This window comes from Echinops telfairi, unplaced genomic scaffold (genome assembly GCF_000313985.2).
Source record: "Echinops telfairi isolate 266 unplaced genomic scaffold, ASM31398v2 ScPeMD7_7420;HRSCAF=8458, whole genome shotgun sequence".
Taxonomy (NCBI): domain Eukaryota; kingdom Metazoa; phylum Chordata; class Mammalia; order Afrosoricida; family Tenrecidae; genus Echinops; species Echinops telfairi.
In genome coordinates this window covers 20,483,064-20,501,105 of record NW_022111320.1, presented here as the reverse complement: position 1 = coordinate 20,501,105, position 18,042 = coordinate 20,483,064, and the positions used below count along the sequence as shown (strand labels likewise).

General features: G+C 38.5%; 1 protein-coding gene across 6 annotated transcripts in view; it reads left to right on the top strand.

The window, feature by feature from the left end:
• GOLGA4 (golgin A4) overlaps nt 1-18,042 on the top strand; it is a 136,023-nt gene that overhangs the window by 81,233 nt on the left and 36,748 nt on the right. For all 6 annotated transcript variants that reach the window (XM_045297510.1, XM_045297509.1, XM_045297507.1 and 3 more), the window contains 6 exons: nt 367-498; nt 3,487-3,642; nt 7,483-11,711; nt 12,580-12,701; nt 13,088-13,218; nt 16,149-16,247. In XM_045297510.1, coding sequence (XP_045153445.1) covers nt 367-498; nt 3,487-3,642; nt 7,483-11,711; nt 12,580-12,701; nt 13,088-13,218; nt 16,149-16,247 — 4,869 coding nt within the window. The remainder of the gene's footprint in view (nt 1-366; nt 499-3,486; nt 3,643-7,482; nt 11,712-12,579; nt 12,702-13,087; nt 13,219-16,148; nt 16,248-18,042) is intronic.

The following is an 18,042-nucleotide window of genomic DNA, read 5'->3' as shown; positions in this document are numbered from 1 at the left end:
TGAGGAGCAGGTGTGGGTTTGAACCACTCGCCTTGCAGTTAGCAGCCTGATGTTTTGTCCACTGTGCCACCAGGTCTCATTTACTATCTGGTGACCTCTGCTCCCTAATTAGGAACTATCCCAACAAGAGGCTTCAGCTTCTGGGAATGACTACTGCAGCCCTTCCTTTTTAATGAGCTGTGAAACATTGCTTCTTTTTCTTTTAATTATTGAAACTGATGACTGATGTATGTGGGGAATATGTCTTGGCTTTCTTCTTAAGTTATTAGTTAATAACTAAAATGTTATAAAGTACTTATGGATCATTTGTAGACCTATATATTTTACTCTGAGTGTTTTTATTTTGTACCTTTGATTGCTTATCAGAAATCCTCAGAGGAACAAATCACTGAGTTACAGAAGCTTCATGAAAAGGAGCTGGCCAGCAAAGAGCAGGAGCTGACCAAGAGGTTTCAGGCTCAAGAAAGAGAATTTCAGGAGCTAATGAAGGTGGCTCTAGTAAGTATCTATGCTTTTTTTTGGCTAAAGGTAAACTTTGTGAAGTTTCATAAAATAGTTATCCTCTCATCCCTGCCTTCCTCCCTTCCTCCCTGGTGTGACCTCCTGCTGAGAATTTGCCTTTTCACCCAACATATACTGAATCAGGGCTATATGAGACCTGTGTGTATGTGTATATCCCAGAGCGAGATATACACATTGCCCGGGGATCATGTTAAAATAGAGATTGTGATTCAGGTGATTTGGATTGGAAATGCAAATTCTCAGTGGGGGTCATAACCAGAATGGACCAGTACAAAGCCTTCCTTCAACTTGAGATTGGACCGCTGGAAGCCTTGACCTTTGGGAATGCAGAGAGGATTGGAAGTAGACCAGGAAGAGGCCCCCAAAGCTTGTTATTTGGTTATGTATGAAAACTAAATATACTAACCAACCAGTTTTAATCAGTTTGTTTTCCTCTCTCTCAATCCCACCCTAACACTAAGTAATGATTAAGGAGAAAGTAGATAGGCTGATGAAATGGCCAACCAATGACTAGATAATTCAGGAAGCATGTGTAAGACCTTCCTAATCTCAGTGTACTCAGAGCTCAAGATTCAGAAAGATTTTTCTAAAATGTATTTTATTGAAGAAAAAAATGGAAATAAGTAGTTTTCATTTTAAGTAGAATAATCACATTGGTGATCTTCAATCCATTTGTTGTTAAAAAAATTAAAATAAAACACTGACCAAACTAAGTAAAACAACAACGAAAGAAGCAGCAAATATACTAAAGAATTATTAGAATAGTATAATGTGAGAGTTTAAAAAAAACAAACTACTCAATTGTAGATACAAAGTTACCATTAATGCCAAAAATGTAGTTTGCTTATTTTTATAAGAAGTGTTCATAAAATCCATAAAATAGTATATATATTTTAAAATGCTCCTAGTATCAAAGGATGAGAAATGTACTGTTTTAATCTCTTTTCTCCCATAAATATTTTATCAACTCTCATTTAGGTATGGGTTTCTGAGGTTTTCCAATAGCAGTGACCCTTGAACTGAGTTAGCAAAGTTTGACAATCTTCTCTTTGGGGAAAATAGGAACATGGACTTGCAATAGCAGTTGGGTGAGGTTAGAGGTTTAGGGTGTTGTCATTAAGTTTATTTGTATATAGGTTCCTATTTGTATTTTGTGTTGGTCCAGAGGGGATTTAAAGCAGTTTACAAGAGTACTTGGAACCAAAATAAGAAAACAAAAATTAACCATGTCTTTAGTTGCCGACTAACTGACCCCCACTCACACAGCTCTGTGTACAACAGAGTAAACCCTACCTGGTGATGCGCTGTCCCCACAGTTGGTTGCTGGAGAGACTGCTGTGATCCCTAAGATTTTTCATTAGCTGACTTTTCACAGTCGGTCACCTGGCCTTTTCCCTAGCCCGTCTTAGTCTGGAAGCTCCACCGACAGATGTTCAGCATCAATTGTTACAACACCCAAGCCTCCCCTGGCAGATGAGTGGTGGCTGTGCATAAGATGCATTGAGTAGGAATTAAGCTTGGCTTTCCTGATAAAAGGAGAACATTCTATCACTGAACTACCAATACGCCCATAAATCAAAAACACTGTAGAGAAATTCAGAGTCAAATGGATATAACTGAATCAGGGAATCATTCTAAAAAATATTTGTTAATGTATTATGAGGTTTTCATACTGAGGTAAAGGATCTTTAATAAAAGAAACTAAAACATTTGTTAATCTTGTGTCATAATAACTGATACATTCAGATATATTACAAATAAAAAGAATAAGGTATATACATATTTACCAGCACACATGGCCCTTCTGGCTTCCTTGTCTGCCTAGTTTCTTGAAGAAGTTATCTTTGAGTTGATAGTCAAAGTCTTGTAGACTGAGAGTCCCCTTTTATTTTTATTGGCATCTCAGGGTGCATTGAAAATTTAGTATACATTAAACATCGTATGCTTAAAATAGTTTAAAATGAATTTTTTAGAAACTGACATTTTCATATTCATCGACCTGTTTATAATGTGGTACAAAATATTTCCATAAGGCAGCATGCCTTGCCAGAATGTAGCTCTCAGATGGTGAATGTTGGGGACTGAAAATATTGCTTTTGGCAATGTAAACTCTAAGCAGTAGGTGTAGATAAGTAAGTTCACTTTTTAAAATTGGAGTTCAAAGTCATCAAATGTTCAAAGTACTTTCTAGAGATTCTCTTTTCAAAACAGTAAACAATTATGTGAAAATTGATATATCACAAGGACAGGCGAAGGAGAAACTTTTGAGAATTTGATGAAGTGATAGGGGAGCCCAAATCATTGAAAATAAGTTATGTAGGCAACTATGCATTCGGTCAGCAGTTCAAAACCACTACCAGCTCCTCAGGAGAAAGATGAGGTTTTCTTCCTGCTTAAAGAGTTACAGTCTCAGAAACCCATAGGGGGCGGTTCTACCCTGTACTGTAGATTTACTGTGAGTTGACAACTTGTGGCAGTGTTTTCTGAAAGAGTTGTGATTTATTTCTTTCATGTAATCTTTGTATTCACAAGTGATCTTCTGATTTTAAATGTAATTTTCATGGTGTAATGCAAATTTTATCAAAATTTTATCAGCCTGTAACAATCTAGTTTCTAGACCTCACATTGAAATATCAAACTATGAGTGTAGAAGACTGGGTGACCCTTCACATTCAGTGGTGTTTTGCAAAGTATTTTAAGTAATGGAAAAAATAGCAGACATTAGTAGGGTTACTGGAACAAAAATTTTCATATAAATAGTAATTGTGGCAAAGATTGGCCAGACCACACTGGAAAAATTACACTGCTTCTTTCTGCAGATTAGAGCATGGGGAGTAGAGGGGGTGGATGCTGTCTGCCTCACAGGGCCAGTGTGAAGATGAAATGAAATGATTCGTGTGGAAGTGCTTTGGGAACAGTGAAGATTTATCTGGGTCTAAGGTGGTATTATTGTTTTTGGCACAGGAAAAGAGTCAGTCAGACTATTTGAAGATCACCCAAGAAAAAGAACAGCAAGAATCTTTGGCCCTGGAAGAGCTAGAGTTGCAGAAAAAAGCAATTCTTGCAGAAAGTGAAAATAAACTTAGGGAGCTTCAGCAAGAGGCAGAGACTTACAGAACTGTAAGTATCTAGAGCTGGGCGTCACTGTATATGAGAACTGTTGCTGCTGTCGTCACAATAATGGTGTGGAGAAGCTTCGGTTTTACTCGGTTAGGTGGACACGTGCATGCACTTCGTTTTTAGTGAGCACTATTTATGGGAGTGGTTTGGGCTTTGGGCTCCCTCTTTGCTACATGGTGGTCCTGATTCTGCCTTCAGCTGGCTGATTTCCATTAGTCATTCTCTCTGCTGCTTTTCACCCAGGTGCTGCAGCATTGCCGTGCCACACCTCACTCCTGATTGCGAGGAAGCTGCCTCACTTTGTAGGCAGTACTTTCCCAGACACCTTCCTGCTTGAGCAGCTTCATCTCATGCCACATCCCGAATAGAATCCATTCTCTGCTTATATAACAATTTATCAATACCAATGCCCTCCTTCTACACTTATATTTTCCCCAGTTTTTCCATGTTAACAATTATTTTGAAGTGAATATGTTTACATATATGACTCAGTATGCATGTTTTAAGGCCCTCTGACCCTTACTTTCTGGAGCTACTTCGCACACTAGTTTCGCAGTGTCTGCATGTAGCATGTAGTGACATTGATTCTATGCTTCAAATTGTGCAGCTGTCCTCACCTCCATTTTTGAGTTGGTCCCCTCCCTTTGACATATGCTCTCTGCCCCCTAATGTTCCTGTCTAATCTTTCAAGTTGCTGTTGTTTTTTGATCATATGTAGATAGTTCTTAAAAGAGCACAATGTTCAAGGCATACATTTTTAATTAGTAATGCTAAACTATTGTTTAAGTGTTAAGATTTTTAAGGGATATTTTTAGCTTAAGACTTAAAGATTATTTCAGGGCAATGATTTCAGAAATTCATCTTAACTTCCTGGAAGTTTAGAGTCCATGCGGATTTGAAACTCTTGTGTACATTTCCCCCTTTTGATCAGGATCCTTTTATAGTCTTTAATCAAAATATTCAGTTATGGTAAGTGGGTAACATCCAGTTCTTTTGATCTCATGGCAAAAGAGGCAGTTGTTCATGGAAGCAGTTACTCTCACATTCCATATCTCCTTCCTATTCCTGATGCATCTCCTTTCTCTATTGCTCCAGATGAATAGACATCAGTTGTTGTGCCTTGGATGGCAGCTTGCAAGCTCTTAATACCTCCCGCGTTACACAAGGAGCAAAGAGGTAGAACAGACATGTTATTAGACCTATTGAATGAGATGTCCTGTGAAACCGTGACCCTAGATAACCCACAAACCAAGGAACCAAATTCCACGAATTTTATGGTCATATGCTCTTTTTAGGGAGGTGGCATTGTTGTAAATAATAGCTATCACACAACTTTGTCAATTCATTTTTTGCAGGTGCTCTTTTAGTATTTTTGCATTGAACTAGGCAGTAAAACAAATAAAACCTCTTATAGTTTCTATACTGCTTTATTTTCCTATTGGTGACATGTATGAAAGGTAGCATTGAAGAAAGCAGCCGGTACTTACGAGGTTTTATTCATCTACTTGCAAGCTTTGTAAATTATTATTAATAATTTAAATTCCTCACCTGTCACACGAAGAGAATGGATTTGGTAATTCCTTAAGATCTTATTCTGATTGCCACTGTTACACCCCCCACCCCCACCCCCCGGCCAGTAAATGGTAGAGTAGTTTTAAGTTTACACAAACATTGTGAGAACATATAGAGAGTACTGTATACCCCCTAGTCATTTATTAACATCTTATATTCCTAAGGTGTGAGAGTAAGTAAAAAAGTATTGCTATTAAAGTTCTAGTTTATATATATATATGGTTGATACCAAGCAAAACTTGTTTAAACATACCTCTGAGATCATTGAGTAGCTGCAAGTGGTTGTTTGAATAATATACTTGCCTTAGTTTCATTAGGGTGCCTTTAAAAAAATACCCAATCAAAAAAGTCACTTCTGAAGGGGTCTACTGAGCCTGTTCAATTCAAGGCAGAGCGGTCAGCTGAGAAGGCTACAGCATACAGCAACTGTTGTTGTTTTTTAATTCCCAAGGGATAATTTTGATGGATTTTTTTTTCCTCCCCAAAGGACACAAGAGAATTACGGGGCATACTATGAATACATTTTAACCCATTGAGAATTGCACTGGTGAGAAGCAGACTGGGAAAGTTGCGCCAAGGAGTTTTTCATCCTGACAGTGCTCATTCTGTGAAGCGAGCAAGGGCTGTCCTATATGAATTCTTTTGGGAAATCATCCTGTCCACTCAAAAGCCCTCATCTTGCCCCTCAGACTTCATTTCAGGCCCCCCCCAAACAAACAAACAAAACCTCAACAGTATTGAAAAGGAACACAACTTGAGTCCATTGAGATGCCCAATGGTGTAAATTGAAGAATGAAGTTTTTGGGAAAGACTTGTAGAGATGGAGCCACCATCTTTTTTTTTTTTTTTAATCATTTTATTAGGGGCTCATACAACTTTTATCACAATCCATACACACATCAATTGTGTAAAGCGCATTTGTAATTCATTGCCCTCATCATTCTCAAAACATTTTCTCTCCACTTAAACCCCCGGCATTAGGTCCTCATTTTTCCCCTCCCTCCCCGCTCCCCCCTCCCTCGTGAGCCCTTGATAGTTTATAAATGGGTATTTTGTCATATCTTGCCCTGTCTGATGTCTCCCTTCACCCACTTTTCTGTTGTCTGACCCCCAGGGAGGAGGTCACATATAGTTCCTTGTAATCGGTTCCCTCTTTCCTACCCCCTCTCCCTCTACCCTCCCCGTTTCGCCACTCACACCACTGGTCCTGCAGAGGAGCCACCATCTTTAGGAAGTTTGTAGACCAAGATGGAGGCTATGTCAAGAAACATTTGGATACTTTTTAAAAATAATGATTTATTTGGTTTTGTGGCAATACTTTTTAACTTACCTGAATATATTTGTTATCATTGATAAGCCCATATAGATATATTATTATGACCTAGATCCATATTTCATGTTAGGTTTTACTTTTTTTTGTGTTTTGAAACTGTGGGTTTCAAAACTGGGCTTTGAAAACGGCAATGCCAGGTGTCTACCATAGTGGTATCATGTAGCATAGTTGCGTTTTCCTAAAAATGCCCTGAGCACTGTCCTCCAGCCTCTTCCCTGGCTCCCTGACTTAGGGCTTTCTATCTTTAACCTTTTGTGAGAGTTAAGATGGAAAGTGTGTGAGATAATAGTAATCTTTGGTCAAACTTGTTTCTTTTAAAAAATGGTATATTAAATAATTTTGGGGTATAAAAATCAGATATATTACAGCCCCCACCCCCCCAAATTATGAAAGCAATAGAATACTACTGTAGACTTTAAAAAACAAAAAAATCCTCTCCCTCCTAACAGTTAAAGGAGCCCTGGTAGCTTAATAGTTAAGCGCTTGCTTGCTAACCCGAAGGTCAGCAGTTGAAGCTCACTGGTGGCACGGGGAAGAAAAGAGCAGGTGCTCTGCTTTACTAAGACACCCAGTGGAGCAGTCGTGCTCTGTCCTAGAGGGTTGACTCAACAGCACACAGTAACCACAGCTAGTATATGTACTTTATGATTTATTTATATTTTCTTATCCAGGTAGAATGTACTTAGAAGAACAGCTGATTAAAATCATTACCAAAATATGCAGAAAGAATCAAATTATGAGTTGGGTTCTTTTCTTTGCTATATGAGTTCTATATCAATTTAATATAGCGAGATTTTTTTCCTTTCTCATATTTGGTGTGATATGTAGTTATTTATCTGAATTTCAGTCTTTAGGTGATAAGCATCATGTCATGTATGCCACTGTTAATAAGTAAGTATATATTTTGATAACACTATATCTGTTTTTACTAACAGAGAATTCTTGAATTGGAAAGTTCCTTGAACAAAAGTTTACAAGAAAGCAAAAATCAATCAGAAGATTTAGCTATTCATTTGGAAGCTGAACAAAATAAGCACAATAAAGAAATCACAATTATGGTTGAAAAACACAAGACAGAATTGGAAAGTCTAAAGCAGCAGCAAGGTAACCTTTGGACTGGAAAACTCGAAGTCTTCAAGCAACAGCATCAGGCAGAAATAGAAAACCTGAGAGAAAAGTATGAACAAGAGAAAGAAATACTGCTGAAAGACAAAGAGATTCTTTTCCAGGCCCACATAAAGGAGATGAATGAAAAAACTTTAGAAAAACTTGATGTGAAGCAAACAGAACTGGAATCCTTATCTTCTGAACTGTCTGAAGTATTAAACACCCGTCAGAAACTAGAAGAAGAACTTTCTGCAGTAAAGGACCAGGCAGATAAAGTGAAGCAGCAGTTAGAGGCCAAACTGGATGAACAGAGAAACCTTCACCAGCAACAAGTTGGCAATATCCTTAAAGAACAAGAGCTGTCATTTCAGAAAACAGAGAAAGCATTGAAAGAGGAAATTAATCAACTTGGGCTTCTCTTAAAGGAAAAGGACCAGCATTTGAAAGAGCATCAAGCTCATGTGGTGAACTTAGAGGCAGATATTAAGAGGTCTGAAGGGGAACTCCAGCAGACTTCTGCTAAGCTGGATCTTTTTCAGTCATACCAGAGTATCTCAGATGACCAGGCAAAAGCATGTGAGGAACAGTTGGCCCAATTGCAGAAAAGGTTGTTAGATTTAGAAGCAGAAAGACTTCTTCTCACCAAACAGGTAGCTGAAATTGAAACACAAAAGAATGATGTTAGTACTGAGTTAGAAACTCAAAAAACGCAGGTTCAGGAATTAATGCAGCAACTTGAAAAACAGAGTAGTGAAATGGAGCAAAAACTAAAATCCCTAACCCAACTCTACGAGTCCAAACTGAAAGATATTAACACAGAGCAGGAACAGACAAAGCAAATAGTGATGGAGAAGGAAACTTTAATTTTACAAATGAGAGAAGGACAGAGCAAAGAGATTGAAATACTCAAACAGAAATTGTTAGCCAAGGAGGACAGTATTCGTACTTTGCACGAGGGATATGAAACCAAATTTAAAAACCAAGAAAAAAAGATGGAAAAAATTAAGCAGAAAGCCAAGGAGGTGCAAGAAACATTAAAGAAGAAATTGGTGGATCAGGAAGCCAAACTTAAAAAAGAGCTTGAAAACACTGTTCTAGAACTTAGTGAGAAAGAAAAACAGTTCAATGCCAAAATGTTAGAAATGGCACAGGCTAACTCAGCTGGAATCAATGATGTGGTGTCAAGACTGGAAACAAACCAGGAGGAGCAAATAGCAAGTCTTACTGAGGTGCACCAGCGAGTGCTCAGTGATGTCATCGTAACCTGGGAAAAGAGACTTAACCAGCAAGCTGAAGAACTGCAGGAAAAACATGAAGCTCAGTTACAGGAAAAAGAACAAGAGGTGGCAGATCTGAAACAAAAGATCCTCATATTTGGATGTGAAAAAGAAGAGATGAACAAGGAAGTAGTGTGGCTGAAGGAAGAAGGTGTGAAGCGGGTTACGGTATTAGATGAATTACAGGAACAGTTAAAGCAGAAGTCTGCTCATTTGAATTCTCTCTTGCAAAATGAAAATAAACTGAAAGCACAACTTGAAAAACTAGAGGTTGACCTAAGTCATTCTCTGAAGGAGAATAGTCTTCTTCAGGAGCAGCTAATTGAACTAAAGACACTGGCAGAACAAGATAAGCTTAAGGTTTCTGAGTTGACTGACAAACTAAAAGCCACAGATGAAGAATTCCAGAATTTGAAATATTCACATGAACAAAGTAAGAAAAATCTAGAGGACAAAAGCTTGGAATTCAAGAAGTTGTCAGAGGAATTAGATATTCATTGTAAGAAAACGGAAGCCGTACTACAACTGAAAACAAATGAGCTAGTCGACATTAGCAATAGGAAAATTAATGCCATTCTTTCTAGAATTTCACATTGTCAACGCCACACAAGTAAAGTTAAGGAGACACTACTAATTCAAACTTGCAAAGTTTCTGAATTAGAAGCACAACTTAAACAACTTACAGAAGAGCAAAATACACTACAGAGTTCTTTTCAACAGGCTACCTATCACCTAGAGGAAAAGGAAAGGCAAATTAAGAGCCTGAAGGCTGACATTGATGGTCTTGTCTCAGAAAAAGAGGCCTTACAGAAGGAAGGAGGCAATCAGCAACAGGCCGCCTCTGAAAAGGAGTCTTGTATCACACAGCTAAAGAAAGAGCTCTCTGAAAACATCAATGCCGTCACATTGATGAAAGAAGAACTTACAGAAAAAAAATCTGAGATCAGCAGTCTTAATAAGCAACTAACTGATTTGAATGATCAACTTCAGAAGAGCATTAGCCTAACGGAAAAAGAAGCAGCCATTTCATCACTAAGTAAGGAGTACGATGAAGAACGGCGGGGATTGCTGGAGCAGGTGCAGGATCTGTCTTTGAAAGTTGACACTCTGGGTAAAGAGAAAACCTCTGCTCTTGAGCAGGTAGATCAGTTGTCCAACAAATTTTCAGAGTGGAAGAAAAAAGCACAGTCAAAATTTACACAGAATCAAAATACTATTAAAGAGCTGCAGATGCAGCTTGAGTTAAAAACGAAGGAAGCCAGTGAGAAGGAGGAGCAGCTAAATGTATTAAAGGAAGACCTTGGCCAGCAAAATAAAAGATTTGAATGTTTAAAGGGTGAAATGGAAGATAAGAAGAGTAAGATGGAGAAAAAGAAATGTAATTTAGAGACTGAGTTAAAAACTCAAACAGCAAGAATTGTGGAGTTAGAAGAAAATATTACTCAGAAAACAATGGAAATTGTGTCCTTACGTGAAGTCCTTAAAAGTTGCAATCAACAAAAGGATATTGAACAGAAGGAACTGGTTCAAAAACTTCAGCACATCCAAGAGTTAGGAGAAGAAAAGGACAATAGGGTTATAGAAGCTGAAGAAAAAGTATTAAGACTTGAAAAGCAACTATCTTCTATGAAGTCTGAACTTGAAACTCAGAATAAAGAATTGGAACGTGTGAATTCAAGTGTGAAAAGCAAAGAGGAGGAGTTAAAGGCACTGGAAGGTAGGCTTGAGTCGGAAAGTGTTGTAAAATTAGCAGAACTGAAGAAAAAGGCTGAACAAAAAATTGCCGCCATCAAGAAACAGTTGTTATCTCAAATGGAAGACAAGGAGCAGCAATATAAAAAAGATAGAGAAAGCCATTTAAGTGAGCTAAATACAAAATTACAAGAGAGAGAGAAGGAGATTCTCATCTTGGAAGAAAAACTTAAATCAGTAGAACGTTTACCACAACCAGAAACATCAGTTGTTCCCAAGTCAGCAAAAAACGTGGCAGCGAGTAACAGACAAGAAGCAGCAGATTCCCAAGGTGGTTTGCCTAAAGTACACGAAGAAACAATACGGGACTTACAGAGGAGTTTAACTGAGAAAGAAATGTCATTACAGAGGCTGGAGCAGGAAAAAGAGGAGAGACTCTCTTCTCATTCTGAAGTTCTTTGTAAATACCAGGAACTCTTAATAAAGTTAGAACATGCTGAAACAAAGCAACATGAGGATCAAGTCATGATAAATCATCTGAAGGAAGAACTGGAAGAAAAAACCAAGAACTACGCCTTAGTAGTATCCCAGCATATGGAAGGAGGAGGGAAAAATCACACAGGATCAGAGTTGTCCTTAGCAAATGTGGATGATGATGTCCAGAAAGCTCTCCAGGAGAAGGAACGAACCTGTCAGAGCTTGGAGCAGAAGATAAAAGAGCTGGATTCGTGCTTAGTAAGAGAGAAGGAAATACATAGAGTTGAAATGGAAGAGTTGACCTCGAAATATGAAGAATTGCAGGCTTTTCAACAACAAATGGCCAGAAAAAATAAATCCACAGAATTTCTAGAAGAAAGTGCTGAAAACACATCAAAATCACATGTGGTCCGAACTAAATTACTTGGTAACATGGAGACCCAGCACAATGACCTGGAATTTAAGTTAGCTGGGGCTGAGCAGGAGAAGCAGAGGCTGGGCAAGGAGATTGCTAAATTGCAGAAAGATTTTCGAATATTGCGGAAGGAGCATCAGCAAGAATTGGATATAGTAAAGAAAGAATGTGAGAAAGAAATGGAGGAGAAAATCAAGTAAGTTTGGTTTTAGCATGAATACTGTAAAGGTCCCACCCAACCTACTGATACCCAGTTGATTCAGACTCAGCAAACTTCCGTTAAGATTTCTGAGGCTGTGGATCTTTATGGGACCAGATAGTCTCACCTTTCTCCTGGGGGGCACCAGTGGGCAGGGGCAGTGGGGAGGTTTGAACCTCAGACCTTGCAGTCAACAGTTTAATCCTTAACTGACAGCGCCAGCAGACTCTACCTTTAAGGCAGTCTGCTTTAATTGAGTACCCCCCCTCCTTTTTCCCCCTAATATAGTTACTATAAGCTGCATCTAGTCTACCCAATAGAAAATGCTATACCATAGCCATCAAGTGGGAAATCATTTCTTGCATGCAAGATGCTGTTAGATATATACCCACTAATTATTTTCTTTAAAAAAATCATTATTAGCATTATTAGTATATAATATAGTGAAAATATAAAAGGGGAAAGAAAAAGCCCTCTAATCCCCAGGACCACTTCCTTGAGGTAATTGTTTATATATCCCTCCAGAAATTTTCTGTGCCTGAGCATGCACGTATATGTCTGTCTACATGTGCATGTATGTCCTTAGAACTTTTTATACCAGTGAATTCAAACTGCATGCACTGTTTTTTGTTTTGTTTTTTTAATCATTTTATTGGGGGCTCGTACAACTCTTACCACAATCCATACATATATCCATTGTGCCAAGCACATTTGTACATTTGTTGCCCTCATCATTCTCAAAACATTCGCGTTCCACTTGAGCCCCTGGTATCAAAGCTGCATACACTGGTTTTGAAGACCAAGTAACCTTTCGCATTTTGCTTTTTTGTGTGGTAGCAGTTAACTTTACAATTTTATTACTCAGACTGGAGCAAGAAGATCTTGAGTTGAAGCACAATTCCACATTGAAACAGCTGGTGAGGGAGTTTAATACACAGCTCGCACAAAAGGAACAGGAGCTGGAAATGACCATCAAAGAAACCATCAGTAAGTAAAAATGGGACAAAAATCAGAATCAGCAGGGGCTATTTGTAATTTAAACTTATTCTTTTTACACTTCTACTAAGTGCTTTAAGCAATTAAGCGGGAGGAAAAAATTACTCTCTCTCCAGTTCTTATGTGGGCTGCCTTAAGGGGAGGAGGAGTAGGTAAGAGCAGCTACAAAACAGCCATTACCTTGTGAAGAAGCCTCTGCTCTGTGGAGGGGGATATTTGATCACTGTTGGCCTGCATGCCTCATTAAACATTTTATAATAATTCTAGAAAAAGGATTTTTGTAAAAATTGACTTGGAATGAGGGTTGGGACAGGAGGGAATATTGATACTGTTACCTAGCATGTTTTCTTGTGTGTGCTCATTTTTTTATTTAATAGGTAAGGCTCAAGAGGTGGAAGCTGAACTTTTGGAAAGTCATCAAGAAGAGACAAATCAGTTACATAGAAAGATTGCAGAGAAAGAAGATGATCTAAAAAGAACAGCCAAAAGATATGAAGAAATCCTTGACGTACCTAATTTTTTTTGGTCTCTATTTCCCCAAAACCTAGCTGTAATAGATTTCATGGTAGTGCTAAATAATTTTTTTTTTTTAAAGGATGGGTCATCAGGTTTCCTGTTTTTCTAATATAGAGGGTTTTGGGGGTCAATATTGTTCAAATTAGTGCTTCTGTATTAAAGGTAGAGTTCTTAAAGAGTCTAATTGATTTCTGATTTCTATCAGGGTTGTAGCTTCCTCATCAGATTTTGCTAACCAGGCAATACAGTCTCTACTGGCACTGAAGCAATAGTGAATCATTAGTTAAGGGGAAGAATAGCTTCTAGTTTCAGACTGAATTGTGAGAAACCCAGACCAGTTAAGAGTTGAGAGTTTGCGCATCTTCACATCTATGTTACTAGTGTTTGTTTGAGTGTGACTGTTTATCTCAGCTGGGGTCTTGCAGGGAGTGCCAATTAAGTTTAACTTTATTACAGGGCCCTGTACTATAAGAGGAAACCTGGTGTTGTAGTGGCTATAAGTTGGGCTGCTAACTGCAAGGTCAGCAGTTTGAAACTACCAGCCCATCTGTGGGAGAAAGATAGGGCATTCTACTCCTGTGAAGAGTTACAATCTTGGAAATTGATGGTTAGTTTTACCATGTGCTAGAGCAACGGTTCACAATCTGTGGGTTGTGACCCCTTTTGTGACCCCTTTGGGGGTCGAATGATTCATAACAGCAAAATTACAGTTATGAAGTAGTAATGAAAATAATTTTATGGTTGGGGGCTCACCATAACATGAGGAACAGTATTAAGGGTCAGGGCATTAGGAAGGTTGAGAACCTCTGGTGATTTGATGACAATGAGTTTTGTTTTGTTTACATATTGGTTTATGTGTTGGGCTGTTAGCCACAAAGTCAGCAGTTTGAACCCACCAGCCAATCCATTGGAGAAAGGTGAGACTTTGTACACCCATAAAATTTTACATCTTTGGAAACCCAGAGGGACAGTTTTATACTGTCCATAATGTCCAGGGTCATTATGAGTAAGAAATGAGTTTGGTTTGGTGTATTCTGTCACTACCCAATTTTCAGATGGTTTTTGTTGGTTTCAACGGGAAATAAAGATTGGTGTTGGTGGAGAGTAGGGGGGCAATGGAATGTATCAGCTAAATCTTAATGTATTTACGGATAGTGGGTTGTTAATGTTATTCTTGTGTATGAAGATAAGCCATGGATACTAGTGAGAATACTTTCAAATGGAAAATGATTACATTCTTGGTTAGCTTGCAGACTTTTTAGTTAGTCCTGATTTCATTATATGCCAAGAATGGTTTTATGACTAAGAATGTGTAAATCAAAAGAATCATGCCTCAACTAACTATGGTAATAATAGAAATCTGAAAAGGGAACAGTTTCTAGTAATATTTCTAATATAATTGAACTGTTTCAAATTCAGAATATGACACATGCCTATAAATACCAACCGTTATCCTTAAAAAAGTAATTTGTTTTTGTTGAGAATGTTCTAAGCAAACACATATACTAATGCACAGTGCAGTGGCTTCCTTCATTCTTCATGTTGTGTAACTGTTCTCATCTTCTTTGGCTAAGTTGTTCTTGCCCCATTAACATAAAGTGTCTATCTGACCTTCCAAGCTGCTGTTGTCAGTTTGATCCCATGTTGATGGATGTTTTAATGATTGATTGATTGCTTTTCCCCCAAAAAGTATTTACTTAAACATTTTAAGCCAAAGAACCTCTGGTGTGACAGAGGCAGAAGATTACAGGCTTGCTGAAATCGATCTAAGAACCATCCCATGATGTATAAAGCCCATCCATCTCATGGCTGTCATGTCAGTCCTGACTCATAACAACCCAAGGACTGTGTAGACCTAGAGCCCATCCAAAGGGGGTGACAGAAGTCTAGTCTTCTGTGAACAACAGGTTTCCAGCTGATAGAGCAGTGCTGGATCTGTAAATCTAGTCCTATAAACCTCTAGTCCAGCGGTTCTCAACCTGTGGGTTGCGACTCCTTTGGGGGTCAAACGACCCTTTCACAAGAGTTACCTAAGACCATCAGAAAACACGTATTTCGGATAGTCTTAGGAACCGAGACACTGCACCTCTCTCTGTCTCCAGCCGGGTCCGCCCACATGCAGAAACGCCCACCTATGAGTACCCAGCTTGACGACTGACCTGTGCTACACCGTGCTTCAAGACAAAATTTCATTTATTTGTCATTGGAAATAAATATTTCACAATATATAATTACATAATTGTTTTTGTGATTAACCACTATGCTTTAATTATGTTCAATTTGTAATAGTGAAAATACATCTTGCATATCAGACATTTACATTACGATTCATAGCAGTAGCAAAATGACAGTTACGAAATAGCAACGAAAATAATTTTATGGTTAGGGGGTCACCACAACCTGAGGAACCGTATGGAAGGATCGTGGCCTTAGGAAGGTTGAGAACTACTGCTCTAGTCTGTGATGAGTTGGAATCAGCTCAATGACAGTGGATAGTTTATTATAATGTATAGTTTCTGGAAATCAAATTCCAAGATGGGAAAGGCCAAAGTCATTAAATACAGGTTTTATGTTGTTTGCCACGGCAGTGGTGTACACTTAATTGTTCCTTTGCTGAATCCTGGTAGCTCTAGTTCAAAAGTAAATTAACTGCTGGTTAGTTGCCTTGTAGAAACTGGAAGTGCATTTAGGAAAGTGGTGTGTTTTAGGCATCATCTATATAGCATTAAAAAGACTTGGAATTAAAATTGTGGTGTAAAAGATACTGCCTAGAGCAAAATATTGAATGAAAAGAAAACCACTGAACTCGTAATGCTTTTATTTTTTCCAACAGAGATAGTTTTGTCTGTACTCTGTTGACTCTCTCCAACGTTCCTTTGATAGATTTATTTATAAACACATTACCCTTTTTTTACCATAAAGGCTCGGGAAGAAGAAATGACTGCCAAAGTAATGGCCCTACAGGCTCAAGTTGAGGAGCTGCAAAGGCAACAGCAGGAGGAGAGCCCTGGCCACGATAAAGTGAGAGGACTTGAGTTGGCTTCACTCATTTCTTGAAAGCGCTAACATTTCCATTCTTTGCCTTGCCTGCTAACATACATACTTACTCCATTTAATCCTCACACAAACATTGCAAGAGAGAAATTCTTGCTTCCATCTTCTAGACATGGGGGCTAAAGTTCAAAAGGTGAAATAAAATGTTTAAGTGCTCACAATAAGTGTTCCAGTGGGAATTTAGACCCCACCTGCTAGACTTCAGTGCCTAGTCATTTTACACCAGTATTTCTCTTTTCCATGGAAAAAATAGAAGAGAGTGAACCGCATAGACCTAGGGCATAGGCACAGGTCTGTACCAAGTGTATTTTTAGAATTTGATATTTATATTATATGTTCATTTGAATTTTAAATTCTACTATACGATACATCCTTATAGTCACATAAAAATGGTGTTTTATATCACGTACCATAAAGAAGAACACCAGTTTTTACCTTTTTGCTTGGTTAATGAGTTAAATGCAGATGCAGTGTGATTATGTTAGAAAATTGGACTGACCGAAAGGAGCTGGCACTGCATTTTAGAATTCCAATCTTTAAGTAAAGTTGGTGCTCTGAACGACAGCTGTGTTTGCCTTGTTCCACTGTGTCCCCCACCAAGTGCATGGGCCCCATTTTGGTCCCAGAGATATAGCCTGACGCTATACCATCTACTTCCGCAAATGTCCCTCCTCCTGCAGTGTAGTCTGCTCATAGCTCAGCCAAGAAAAGGTCAGGCACTTAGAAAGGGTTCATTATTGAATGTCAGTTACCAGATAGCAATTTTTCTAGAAAATCAGTCACATAAATCACTTTTGTGTGCTATTCGAGATACACTCACTGCTATCAACTGTATTCCAACTAGTAGTGGCCCTAGAAGATAGTGCAATTGCCCTGTGGGTTTTCAAGAATGTAAATATTTAGAGAAGCAGAAAACCTCTTTTTTTTTTACCCCACAGAGGGAGTGGCAGGTTCGAAGGACTGACCTTGGGACTAGCAGCCCATGGTGCAGCTTATTATTAAGTTTTGTGTTTTTGCCTCACCCCACCCATGACTTTTATCCAACTTTGTCCTGTGCTTTAAAGTATTATTTTTTTATAAGAACTCACTGCAACTCTCTAGAACAGCGTAGAACTGCTGCAGAGGGTGCCCAAGGCTGTAAACCTCCATGGAAGCAGACTCATCCTTTTCCTGTGGAGCAGCTGCTTATCTAGAGCCGCCAGCCTTCCCCTAGCACGTGGCCACTGGGCCACCAGGGCTCTGTGAGTAGGAATCCGTTCAATGTTGGTGAGCTTTTGGAAAGTTCACCTTGATTTACTGTTTAGCATGAACTATTCCATGTATCAAAATAAGTAGGACTATTGCATGTAGTGCCTTTTTGACCTGTATCAGAATGCCCTAGAATATTTGAAACATGAAAGTCACCTGAGCCCTTGCTTTGTAAAACAAGAGGGGAAATACCCTTCATTTTTACTTCTAACTTAAGAAATTTGTTTTACAAAATACTTTTCTTCATGAATTTTCATTTGGTTTTTTCTTGAGTATCTTTTGGTGTATTTGGAGTCACTTGAGTTGCATACCGCGTCGGCTCCTTGCAAAACAATGTGTGAAACTCATGCAGAGGGTGCCCAAAAACACTGCCTTGGAAATCCCCAGAAGGATTGTATGCTTTCCACAGACACAGAGATGGTTAATTGCTTAAGATTACAAAAATAATGTAGAATAAACTCTTCTTTTAAAAAAAATCATTTTATTGGGGGCTTGTACAGCTCTTATCACAATC